This window comes from Trachurus trachurus (assembly GCF_905171665.1).
Source record: "Trachurus trachurus genome assembly, chromosome: 9".
NCBI classification, from domain to species: domain Eukaryota; kingdom Metazoa; phylum Chordata; class Actinopteri; order Carangiformes; family Carangidae; genus Trachurus; species Trachurus trachurus.
In genome coordinates this window covers 31734184-31747497 of record NC_139895.1, presented here as the reverse complement: position 1 = coordinate 31747497, position 13314 = coordinate 31734184, and the positions used below count along the sequence as shown (strand labels likewise).

At 46.1% G+C, this 13314-nt stretch overlaps 1 protein-coding gene across 1 annotated transcript; it reads left to right on the top strand.

The window, feature by feature from the left end:
- Nucleotides 1–12176: 12176 nt before the first annotated feature.
- LOC310992053 (C-X-C motif chemokine 11-1-like) lies at nt 12177–13211 on the top strand. The gene is made up of 4 exons (XM_083980020.1): nt 12177–12268; nt 12544–12667; nt 12753–12833; nt 12952–13211. Exons 1-4 carry the CDS (start codon nt 12214–12216, stop codon nt 13043–13045), a joined length of 354 nt encoding a protein of 117 aa, XP_083836146.1. The 5' UTR covers nt 12177–12213; the 3' UTR covers nt 13046–13211.
- Nucleotides 13212–13314: the final 103 nt, after the last annotated feature.

Sequence of the window (13314 nt, the reverse complement as noted above, 5' to 3'; positions counted from 1 at the left end):
GTTTTCTCTTATTGCATGGTACTTGGGGTGTGCCTTACTAATCTTCAAGCGTTGATAAATACGACTACTACAGCTAAACTGCAAGTAGGCTACCCAGGTAAAGCACATAGTTTGGACACATGCATTAACCCAAATGTGAGACAGCGTCAATTGGCAGAGGTGGGGGCTGCCGCCTTGAGTTGGCTAAATGCGCCTTATGCTGTTTCCACAGGTAGTGTGGCCGAGTGGTCAAAGGCGCTGGATTTAGGCTCCAGTCTCTAAGGAGGCGTGGGTTCGAATCCCACCACTGCAGTACCATGTTAGTCAGTAGGGCGAGTGTGCTTGCTACGGTTCAGAACTGCTCTTGGCGAATTCCAAAACATGACTGTGGCGTTTGCATCCAAACAGCAGAGATACAGATGCTGACCTGGTGTGGACCAGCTCTTAAACATTGGAGTTTGACCAGACTTTTTCAGTGAATGCTAGACCATGATAGCTTGTCCTTTGTCCCTGATTCTGGTTGTGGTATTCATGGACAGGCTCTCAAGGTGCAGCTGAGGTGAGGAGCGTGTGCTTTTTGGAAGCCTCAGGATTGCACCTTTGCTCTTTGCAGTGATGTGGTCCCTTTGGCTCTGTCAGAGTGTGACGTGCCCTAAAGTCGAGTGATGATAAGCGTACATGAGAGCAGAGTGGCGCAGCGGAAGCGTGCTGGGCCCATAACCCAGAGGTCGATGGATCGAAACCATCCTCTGCTACTTCTGTGAACCTTCCTGTGTGACACCATGATATGTAAACTGACTGGCCTTCCACTTTAATGTAGAGACCCTCCTGGTCCGGCAGAATCTGCTTGCTCTCTCAGGCCCTTTCAGAGCACCCATGGATGCATGAATGTCACAGCCATTGGTTCTCTCAGTATCTTTCTCTTGCATATAACTCCAAACTAATTGATGGCATTTCATGCATCTTTTGTTGCATGCAGGGCAGGGTTTGCATTGTTGTTCGACCTATTGCACTGGTGCTAGGTCTCGACTCACCCTGCTTTGGCTGGCTAAGGATGGAACACATGTCACCTGGTAGTGTGGCCGAGCGGTCCAAGGCGCTGGATTAAGGCTCCAGTCTCTCAGGAGGCGTGGGTTCGAATCCCACCACTGCCAATTGCTACAGTTTGCCCACATGAGTGGTGCAAGAGCTCCAACTGTGATCATCAGACAGAACACATGATGCTAGTGGAAAGTGCAAAACTATGATCAAAGTGCACATTATGTTTTCTCTTATTGCATGGTACTTGGGGTGTGCCTTACTAATCTTCAAGCGTTGATAAATACGACTACTACAGCTAAACTGCAAGTAGGCTACCCAGGTAAAGCACATAGTTTGGACACATGCATTAACCCAAATGTGAGACAGCGTCAATTGGCAGAGGTGGGGGCTGCCGCCTTGAGTTGGCTAAATGCGCCTTATGCTGTTTCCACAGGTAGTGTGGCCGAGTGGTCAAAGGCGCTGGATTTAGGCTCCAGTCTCTAAGGAGGCGTGGGTTCGAATCCCACCACTGCCAGTACCATGTTAGTCAGTAGGGCGAGTGTGCTTGCTACGGTTCAGAACTGCTCTTGGCGAATTCCAAAACATGACTGTGGCGTTTGCATCCAAACAGCAGAGATACAGATGCTGACCTGGTGTGGACCAGCACTTAAACATTGGAGTTTGACCAGACTTTTTCAGTGAATGCTAGACCATGATAGCTTGTCCTTTGTCCCTGATTCTGGTTGTGGTATTCATGGACAGGCTCTCAAGGTGCAGCTGAGGTGAGGAGCGTGTGCTTTTTGGAAGCCTCAGGATTGCACCTTTGCTCTTTGCAGTGATGTGGTCCCTTTGGCTCTGTCAGAGTGTGACGTGCCCTAAAGTCGAGTGATGATAAGCGTACATGAGAGCAGAGTGGCGCAGCGGAAGCGTGCTGGGCCCATAACCCAGAGGTCGATGGATCGAAACCATCCTCTGCTACTTCTGTGAACCTTCCTGTGTTTACACCATGAAATGTAAACTTGACTGGCCTTCCACTTTAATGTAGAGACCCTCCTGGTCCGGCAGAATCTGCTTGCTCTCTCAGGCCCTTTCAGAGCACCCATGGATGCATGAATGTCACAGCCATTGGTTCTCTCAGTATCTTTCTCTTGCATATAACTCCAAACTAATTGATGGCATTTCATGCATCTTTTGTTGCATGCAGGGCAGGGTTTGCATTGTTGTTCGACCTATTGCACTGGTGCTAGGTCTCGACTCACCCTGCTTTGGCTGGCTAAGGATGGAACACAAGTCACCTGGTAGTGTGGCCGAGCGGTCCAAGGTGCTGGATTAAGGCTCCAGTCTCTCAGGAGGCGTGGGTTCGAATCCCACCACTGCCAATTGCTACAGTTTGCCCACATGAGTGGTGCAACAGCTCCAACTGTGATCATCAGACAGAACACATGATGCTAGTGGAAAGTGCAAAACTATGATCAAAGTGCACATTATGTTTTCTCTTATTGCATGGTACTTGGGGTGTGCCTTACTAATCTTCAAGCGTTGATAAATACGACTACTACAGCTAAACTGCAAGTAGGCTACCCAGGTAAAGCACATAGTTTGGACTCATGCATTAACCCAAATGTGAGACAGCGTCAATTGGCAGAGGTGGGGGCTGCCGCCTTGAGTTGGCTAAATGCGCCTTATGCTGTTTCCACAGGTAGTGTGGCCGAGTGGTCAAAGGCGCTGGATTTAGGCTCCAGTCTCTAAGGAGGCGTGGGTTCGAATCCCACCACTGCAGTACCATGTTAGTCAGTAGGGCGAGTGTGCTTGCTACGGTTCAGAACTGCTCTTGGCGAATTCCAAAACATGACTGTGGCGTTTGCATCCAAACAGCAGAGATACAGATGCTGACCTGGTGTGGACCAGCTCTTAAACATTGGAGTTTGACCAGACTTTTTCAGTGAATGCTAGACCATGATAGCTTGTCCTTTGTCCCTGATTCTGGTTGTGGTATTCATGGACAGGCTCTCAAGGTGCAGCTGAGGTGAGGAGCGTGTGCTTTTTGGAAGCCTCAGGATTGCACCTTTGCTCTTTGCAGTGATGTGGTCCCTTTGGCTCTGTCAGAGTGTGACGTGCCCTAAAGTCGAGTGATGATAAGCGTACATGAGAGCAGAGTGGCGCAGCGGAAGCGTGCTGGGCCCATAACCCAGAGGTCGATGGATCGAAACCATCCTCTGCTACTTCTGTGAACCTTCCTGTGTGACACCATGATATGTAAACTTGACTGGCCTTCCACTTTAATGTAGAGACCCTCCTGGTCCGGCAGAATCTGCTTGCTCTCTAAGGCCCTGTCAGAGCACCCATGGATGCATGAATGTCACAGCCATTGGTTCTCTCAGTATCTTTCTCTTGCATATAACTCCAAACTAATTGATGGCATTTCATGCATCTTTTGTTGCATGCAGGGCAGGGTTTGCATTGTTGTTCGACCTATTGCACTGGTGCTAGGTCTCGACTCACCCTGCTTTGGCTGGCTAAGGATGGAACACAAGTCACCTGGTAGTGTGGCCGAGCGGTCCAAGGTGCTGGATTAAGGCTCCAGTCTCTCAGGAGGCGTGGGTTCGAATCCCACCACTGCCAATTGCTACAGTTTGCCCACATGAGTGGTGCAACAGCTCCAACTGTGATCATCAGACAGAACACATGATGCTAGTGGAAAGTGCAAAACTATGATCAAAGTGCACATTATGTTTTCTCTTATTGCATGGTACTTGGGGTGTGCCTTACTAATCTTCAAGCGTTGATAAATACGACTACTACAGCTAAACTGCAAGTAGGCTACCCAGGTAAAGCACATAGTTTGGACACATGCATTAACCCAAATGTGAGACAGCGTCAATTGGCAGAGGTGGGGGCTGCCGCCTTGAGTTGGCTAAATGCGCCTTATGCTGTTTCCACAGGTAGTGTGGCCGAGTGGTCAAAGGCGCTGGATTTAGGCTCCAGTCTCTAAGGAGGCGTGGGTTCGAATCCCACCACTGCCAGTACCATGTTAGTCAGTAGGGCGAGTGTGCTTGCTACAGTTCAGAACTGCTCTTGGTGAATTCCAAAACATGACTGTGGTGTTTGCGTCCAAACAGCAGCTGGATACAGATTCTGACCTGGCCATGGAACTGTGGACCAGCTCTTAAACATTGGAGTTTGACCAGACTTTTTCAGTGAATGCTAGACCATGGATAGCTTGTCCTTTGTCCCTGATTCTGGTTGTGGTATTCATGGACAGGCTCTCAAGGTGCAGCTGAGGTGAGGAGCGTGTGCTTTTTGGAAGCCTCAGGATTGCACCTTTGCTCTTTGCAGTGATGTGGTCCCTTTGGCTCTGTCAGAGTGTGACGTGCCCTAAAGTCGAGTGATGATAAGCGTACATGAGAGCAGAGTGGCGCAGCGGAAGCGTGCTGGGCCCATAACCCAGAGGTCGATGGATCGAAACCATCCTCTGCTACTTCTGTGAACCTTCCTGTGTGACACCATGATATGTAAACTTGACTGGCCTTCCACTTTAATGTAGAGACCCTCCTGGTCCGGCAGAATCTGCTTGCTCTCTAAGGCCCTGTCAGAGCACCCATGGATGCATGAATGTCACAGCCATTGGTTCTCTCAGTATCTTTCTCTTGCATATAACTCCAAACTAATTGATGGCATTTCATGCATCTTTTGTTGCATGCAGGGCAGGGTTTGCATTGTTGTTCGACCTATTGCACTGGTGCTAGGTCTCGACTCACCCTGCTTTGGCTGGCTAAGGATGGAACACAAGTCACCTGGTAGTGTGGCCGAGCGGTCCAAGGCGCTGGATTAAGGCTCCAGTCTCTCAGGAGGCGTGGGTTCGAATCCCACCACTGCCAATTGCTACAGTTTGCCCACATGAGTGGTGCAACAGCTCCAACTGTGATCATCAGACAGAACACATGATGCTAGTGGAAAGTGCAAAACTATGATCAAAGTGCACATTATGTTTTCTCTTATTGCATGGTACTTGGGGTGTGCCTTACTAATCTTCAAGCGTTGATAAATACGACTACTACAGCTAAACTGCAAGTAGGCTACCCAGGTAAAGCACATAGTTTGGACTCATGCATTAACCCAAATGTGAGACAGCGTCAATTGGCAGAGGTGGGGGCTGCCGCCTTGAGTTGGCTAAATGCGCCTTATGCTGTTTCCACAGGTAGTGTGGCCGAGTGGTCAAAGGCGCTGGATTTAGGCTCCAGTCTCTAAGGAGGCGTGGGTTCGAATCCCACCACTGCCAGTACCATGTTAGTCAGTAGGGCGAGTGTGCTTGCTACAGTTCAGAACTGCTCTTGGTGAATTCCAAAACATGACTGTGGTGTTTGCGTCCAAACAGCAGCTGGATACAGATTCTGACCTGGCCATGGAACTGTGGACCAGCTCTTAAACATTGGAGTTTGACCAGACTTTTTCAGTGAATGCTAGACCATGGATAGCTTGTCCTTTGTCCCTGATTCTGGTTGTGGTATTCATGGACAGGCTCTCAAGGTGCAGCTGAGGTGAGGAGCGTGTGCTTTTTGGAAGCCTCAGGATTGCACCTTTGCTCTTTGCAGTGATGTGGTCCCTTTGGCTCTGTCAGAGTGTGACGTGCCCTAAAGTCGAGTGATGATAAGCGTACATGAGAGCAGAGTGGCGCAGCGGAAGCGTGCTGGGCCCATAACCCAGAGGTCGATGGATCGAAACCATCCTCTGCTACTTCTGTGAACCTTCCTGTGTGACACCATGATATGTAAACTTGACTGGCCTTCCACTTTAATGTAGAGACCCTCCTGGTCCGGCAGAATCTGCTTGCTCTCTAAGGCCCTGTCAGAGCACCCATGGATGCATGAATGTCACAGCCATTGGTTCTCTCAGTATCTTTCTCTTGCATATAACTCCAAACTAATTGATGGCATTTCATGCATCTTTTGTTGCATGCAGGGCAGGGTTTGCATTGTTGTTCGACCTATTGCACTGGTGCTAGGTCTCGACTCACCCTGCTTTGGCTGGCTAAGGATGGAACACAAGTCACCTGGTAGTGTGGCCGAGCGGTCCAAGGCGCTGGATTAAGGCTCCAGTCTCTCAGGAGGCGTGGGTTCGAATCCCACCACTGCCAATTGCTACAGTTTGCCCACATGAGTGGTGCAACAGCTCCAACTGTGATCATCAGACAGAACACATGATGCTAGTGGAAAGTGCAAAACTATGATCAAAGTGCACATTATGTTTTCTCTTATTGCATGGTACTTGGGGTGTGCCTTACTAATCTTCAAGCGTTGATAAATACGACTACTACAGCTAAACTGCAAGTAGGCTACCCAGGTAAAGCACATAGTTTGGACACATGCATTAACCCAAATGTGAGACAGCGTCAATTGGCAGAGGTGGGGGCTGCCGCCTTGAGTTGGCTAAATGCGCCTTATGCTGTTTCCACAGGTAGTGTGGCCGAGCGGTCCAAGGCGCTGGATTAAGGCTCCAGTCTCTAAGGAGGCGTGGGTTCGAATCCCACCACTGCCAGTACCATGTTAGTCAGTAGGGCGAGTGTGCTTGCTACAGTTCAGAACTGCTCTTGGTGAATTCCAAAACATGACTGTGGTGTTTGCGTCCAAACAGCAGCTGGATACAGATTCTGACCTGGCCATGGAACTGTGGACCAGCTCTTAAACATTGGAGTTTGACCAGACTTTTTCAGTGAATGCTAGACCATGGATAGCTTGTCCTTTGTCCCTGATTCTGGTTGTGGTATTCATGGACAGGCTCTCAAGGTGCAGCTGAGGTGAGGAGCGTGTGCTTTTTGGAAGCCTCAGGATTGCACCTTTGCTCTTTGCAGTGATGTGGTCCCTTTGGCTCTGTCAGAGTGTGACGTGCCCTAAAGTCGAGTGATGATAAGCGTACATGAGAGCAGAGTGGCGCAGCGGAAGCGTGCTGGGCCCATAACCCAGAGGTCGATGGATCGAAACCATCCTCTGCTACTTCTGTGAACCTTCCTGTGTGACACCATGATATGTAAACTTGACTGGCCTTCCACTTTAATGTAGAGACCCTCCTGGTCCGGCAGAATCTGCTTGCTCTCTAAGGCCCTGTCAGAGCACCCATGGATGCATGAATGTCACAGCCATTGGTTCTCTCAGTATCTTTCTCTTGCATATAACTCCAAACTAATTGATGGCATTTCATGCATCTTTTGTTGCATGCAGGGCAGGGTTTGCATTGTTGTTCGACCTATTGCACTGGTGCTAGGTCTCGACTCACCCTGCTTTGGCTGGCTAAGGATGGAACACAAGTCACCTGGTAGTGTGGCCGAGCGGTCCAAGGCGCTGGATTAAGGCTCCAGTCTCTCAGGAGGCGTGGGTTCGAATCCCACCACTGCCAATTGCTACAGTTTGCCCACATGAGTGGTGCAACAGCTCCAACTGTGATCATCAGACAGAACACATGATGCTAGTGGAAAGTGCAAAACTATGATCAAAGTGCACATTATGTTTTCTCTTATTGCATGGTACTTGGGGTGTGCCTTACTAATCTTCAAGCGTTGATAAATACGACTACTACAGCTAAACTGCAAGTAGGCTACCCAGGTAAAGCACATAGTTTGGACTCATGCATTAACCCAAATGTGAGACAGCGTCAATTGGCAGAGGTGGGGGCTGCCGCCTTGAGTTGGCTAAATGCGCCTTATGCTGTTTCCACAGGTAGTGTGGCCGAGTGGTCAAAGGCGCTGGATTCCAGTCTCTAAGGAGGCGTGGGTTCGAATCCCACCACTGCCAGTACCATGTTAGTCAGTAGGGCGAGTGTGCTTGCTACGGTTCAGAACTGCTCTTGGCGAATTCCAAAACATGACTGTGGCATGACATTATGTGTACGCGGTAGTTCGGAGAGGAAGAGGGTCGCGATCAGATGAGCGGTTCCGTCCGGATCAACCAGGAGCAGCAGAAACTCGTCCCCATGCTCCAGAAAGACACAAAGGTAATATAATATAATACATCAATGGTAAAAAATAAATAAATAAACTAACTTGCTAGCGAGCTAACTTTTACTGCTTAGAGAAGGGCGGATCGCTTTGATCGCCGGCGGAAACATCACACTGACTACAGCTATAAGAGATGTATTTTTATGGTAATTCTATTTCTATAATTTACAGGTCGTGGATTGAGCAGTGGTCGACCATGGGGCAGAGGTCATGTGACAGCTACAAACGTACAAAAAAGTTAATGCATTTTTACTGATATTTGTAAATAAATTAATATTTTGCCATCAAAAGTCCTTTCTCAGTGTTGTTTTTGTTGTTTTATAGAAGGAGAACACTGTTCAGATGTGTGAGGTGTCACTAAAGCAAAAAATATTAATGTCAAAGTCACTGTTCTGCTTGACACGTTTCTTTCCACAAAAAAGCTTGTTTTCTCAGTGTTTTGGTCAAAAACTGGTGTTTTTGGCGAAACCAGCCTATGTTCTACTGCTGTTTACAAAAGAACGGAAAAAGGTAGAAACAAAGTTTTTTTTCCCTATTGAATGAAGAGAGTCTACTCTTTCTCTTGGTAGTTTCGGTGTTTACATAGTCATAGAACACAATATTCTGTGGGTCTTATAAGATTATTCAAAATGCTCTAAAACAGCTGGCAGTATGGGGCTCTCTGCTCTGAAAATGGCTGGCAGCCAATGAGTTAATATATTCATCTAAAAAACCCTCAAACTATTGTAAAAGCAGCGTCAGTGCAGAAATGTGTCAGAGACACCGTCAAACAGTAATATTGGTTATAACTCACAAAGTCATACACTAATCGTAACTCACATGTCTAAATGGTTGAAATTAGGTGATAACCTTTATATCAAAATGGTCAATTGTTGACCTCACTGTGACATCATATTTTGCAATATCACCACTGGCTTTTATATGTGTCAATGCTGTGAAACAGGAAGGACAGACTGCAACTTATTTGGCTCTTGGAGGATAAAACCAGGAAGTGGTAATTTTTGTTTACTCTGTTTTAACTTCTGTCATGCATCTTTCCATTTTAAACTACATAATTAGCCTGTGAGACTTTCAAAGAAATGGGATATGAAACTGAACAACTTTCCAAAATGAACTTCAAAGAGTTCATCATATTTCAGAAATAATTCATATTTACACTCTTGAATTGTGTTTGCTGCTGATTTATAAAGGATAAAATATCAAACAATTGTATTTGTTTAGATTGTACAACTAAATTAGGGTAATCATTAGTCCATCCTCAGATACAGTAATGAAGTCATATTGTGGAGTATGTAGACATACCACTGGCCTGAACAGATGGAAATAGGTCAATATCCTATTCATTAACACAAAATGACAAATCTCAGCCTTCAGTTTGTCTGTATGGATATCATTATCTCTCTTCTGAGCCACGTTCTGGTCAGGTCACTTTAAAGGGATAGTCCAGCACTTTGGCAAATTCGCTTATGCCATAAACCCTATAGTCATAGGGATAAGTTCATTACCTGTAATTATCAGTGCATGTTGTTTTGAGATCCCCAGGGCAGAGACGTGAGCTAGTCTGGACTCGTCTGGAGATGGCACTACCTGTGATAACTGTGATAGTGATATAAAATAACTTGGCAGTGCCTCCAATAACATTTAAGAAGTAAACACAAAATTTGGTACTTCCCTTTTAAAATAAAAGTTCACAACTTGGAAGGTTTGATACACAAATGACCCCTGGTGAACCCAATGAGAGAATGTAAAATCAAAATGACCAGGGAAACTCAAATGTCCACAGCCCACACTCACACACACATTCACGCAGGGCTATTAACTCATTGAGTGCCAACCACGTAATTTCTCGTTTTTCGTTCCCATGCGTTGAGTGCCAAAAACGCGATTTCTCGTTTTTTGCTTCTTTTTTTTAAATTATGAAACTAGACACTTTAACACACCTTATGTGTAAATTTGGGGACTCTACGACGAGCAGAACTGAAATAGATGACGATCAAAAACTCATGACAGCTCATGATCTGGAAGTTTTTATCATAACTCGAGTTCTGCATGTGGATGCAGCGCAGCAGCTCAGCTGTCACTGGTGAGGCTCCAGCAGCTCGGAGCCGAACAGGAAGCTCATCATCTGGAGCAACACCGTGTCCTCCCCAAGGTCCTCCCGCGGTAAAATGTGATGGTCTCTGGGCCAAAGCAGGCCGCCGGCACCGACCTGTACCACAGAAGGACCGCGACCACCGGTGGGACCGGTGTTCTGGACCTGCTGTGGCCGAGAGACCATCACATTCCGCGGCGAGAGGCTGTGCCACGGCACGGTGTGTGATTGTTGTTTAGTGGCAATAATATAGAATACACTGTGGCTCTACAAAAATAGTCAAAAATGGTCTAAATTGCCGGTACACTTGACTAAAACTTTGGAAACGAGCGCGACACTCAATGAGTTAAATGTAAATAAAAAAACATTGCAGGCCTGGTCGAAGCTTGTTAGCGTGGAGGCCGGAAACGAATGGCCACTTCACTGGGTTTTAACCAGCATAAACAGAAGCATGTGCAAAGTGTTAATGGTGTACTCACGAGTCCAGCAACAGTCAGAGATGAAGATGGGAAAAGGGGCAAAAGGCAAGGTGCAGTTTCAGCGGCAAGGGAATGGAGCGTGCAGCAACATGGTGTGGTGAACCACGCTCAAGTACAGCAATCTCCCTCCAAAGGTCCAGGGCTCTCCCGGTCCTCACTCTCTCCCTCTTGTGGCAAATGTCCGGTCCTGAATCACATAATTCCTCTCAGTAACTAAGCTACAGGCTTATTCATGGCGAAAAACTAATTAGCAATTGCTAACTGCAATGCAGAATTAATCATGTGAAAGTCTATGAGCAGGTTAAGCTAAAGGCTAGCAGCGATTAGCAATTCAGCTCGTCTTTAACACATTACAACAGCACAGAGTACATTAAAGCACATGAATTTACCTCTGGTAGCTTCTCAGAGTTCTCACACATAAACCACGGGACGACTCTCCGTCAATCTTGGGAGTTATGAGTGTTTTACTTTACAGTTTACAGCTATCCAGCTCGGACGCCGATAAAGCAGACTCTGCTGTCGCTAACTTTGCTGCGGCACGTCGGTGACTCTAAGCACCTCCTACCTGAACAAGGTAAGGATTGGCTCAGACGTAAAGATGAGAGAATAAAAAAGATGCTTCACTGCCCCACAAACAAACGTGGTCTCCTGGCATTTGTGCTGACAAATGATTTTTAAAATAACACCACTCTTTTCCTCTGACTTTTAACTGCATATAAAAGGACTGTTTTTTAACATTTTATAGGCTAATCCAACAATTTTAAACGTATTTACACTCCATGAACTGTTATTAACATCATAAACATTTTAATGTCTGTATTTGAATGAAATTAAAGACCACAGGGCTACACAAGTAATCTTGCTGAGATGAAATTCCTTCCTTTACCAAAATGACCAATGTAACCATTTCACTGTCTATGACTGCATTCATGCTACTTTTACTTTAGTTTGAGAGTTTTTTTCAGGGTTTTATTTTTAGATTTGTAGGGGTTATGAAGTCCCGTTACAAGTAAATAAATGAAATTAAATCACAACTTTCACAGATTTTAGCATTAAGTTGTGTGACAGTTGAGGTTCCTGTCACTATGCCTCCAATTGATCATGTGCCCTGGCTACTTGGTCAAGGGGATGTCCCTTTGGGTGACTGGCAAGCGCGCATGACTCTTGCCCGGGAGGTGTGGGTTCAATCCCCGCCCGGGCCCTCTTCACCTTGCCACAGTTGCAACATTACAACAATAGAAAGTGACACCAAAATAAAGGGGCTTTACAACTCAGTGAATGCACTCTAGTGTGGAATCTGTATGGAGAAATGTTTTTCTCCATCAATCATTAGACTGTGTTTTTGGTGTGCAAGTAGCCTACATTGATGCTGATTTTGATGTGAATTGCATGCATTCCATCTTCATTTAGACATAATTACAAAGAAGCCTCTCTGCAGACAAACATGTGTCTGAGCCAAACAGTCTGCATAAGAATGCTTCTGAGAAACAGGCTTTTTGGAAGAAAAGGGAAGAGGAGGAGGAAGTGAAAAGCTATTGGAAAATGAAACTTGTATATCGTGTATAAAAGAGGGAGATCCGTGCTGTGAAGCATCAGGAGCTCAGAGCGAATGAAGACACAGCAGTGAGAGCCAGAACCTGTCTACAGCTCCAATCATGAACTCAGCTGTCGTTGCCTTCCTCACCTGTCTGCTGGTCCTCTGTGCACAAGGTACTGTGAGAGTTTATTGTTGTGATTCCTACATGACCATGATCTGTTTAGTCTCAGGTTCTGTTGTCACTTGTTGCAACACAAGTAGTTTCCAGGTTACAATGTGTTTCAGCTGAAAATGCCTGCAGCTGCTGAACAATGCTATGGTACCACAACTTCAAAGCTGCACTCATCGGTATTTTCTGTGAACAGATGGAATGACTGGATGTAATGTGAAAATTATTGCAAATAGTGATGAACTGTAATTAACAAGGTCCTGTCTCCTCCTTCCTCAGGACAAGACAACACATCACAGAGATGCATGTGTTCAAAGGGTTTCGCCATGATCAACCCAAAGCTCATCCAGGGAGAGCCAGTCATACACCGTCCAAGCATCTTCTGTTCAAACACAGAGATTATGTGAGTAGCTGAGCTGAAATAAAGAACATCCACTGACGTGTTGTTCTTCAGCTTCTCTCTGACACGTCTCTCTCTTCCCTCTCAGTGTCAACCTCAGAGGAGTTGGAAAGAAATGTGTGAATCCAAACTCCCGGCTTGGAAAATACATTCAGGAAAATATCAACAAGTAAGATGCCAACCCTCAGACACCATGACAAAGTGATAATGCTCAGGATTTCCAGTAACCACTGTGACTGGTCCAGGCTTCAAGTGCCTTTTACTAACACGGTCCTTTGTTGACTCAGGTCTGAGAAGAAAGGAGCTGTGACCATGACGACGGCCTCCAGTCAAACCAGTACTGTGAGCTCAACAAGAGTCCAGACCACATCCAAGCTGTAGGACTCTGCACTGTTTTCATCAGTGAAGCAGTTGTTCACCACAACTAAAAAACAAGTGTCTCAATGTGTTCATCATGTTTCATACTGACCAGTCTTGTCTCTGTAATGAAGTTGTAAGTAAATCATCTATATTTAATAACTTTTCTAAGAAAATAAAAACATCAAAAATGAAACAGTTGATGGACTTGTGTCTTTTGTTTCTCCCAATATTTCAATGGACTATTACACAAATATTTCAAATGTGAACATAACTTAATTTGATAAATAACA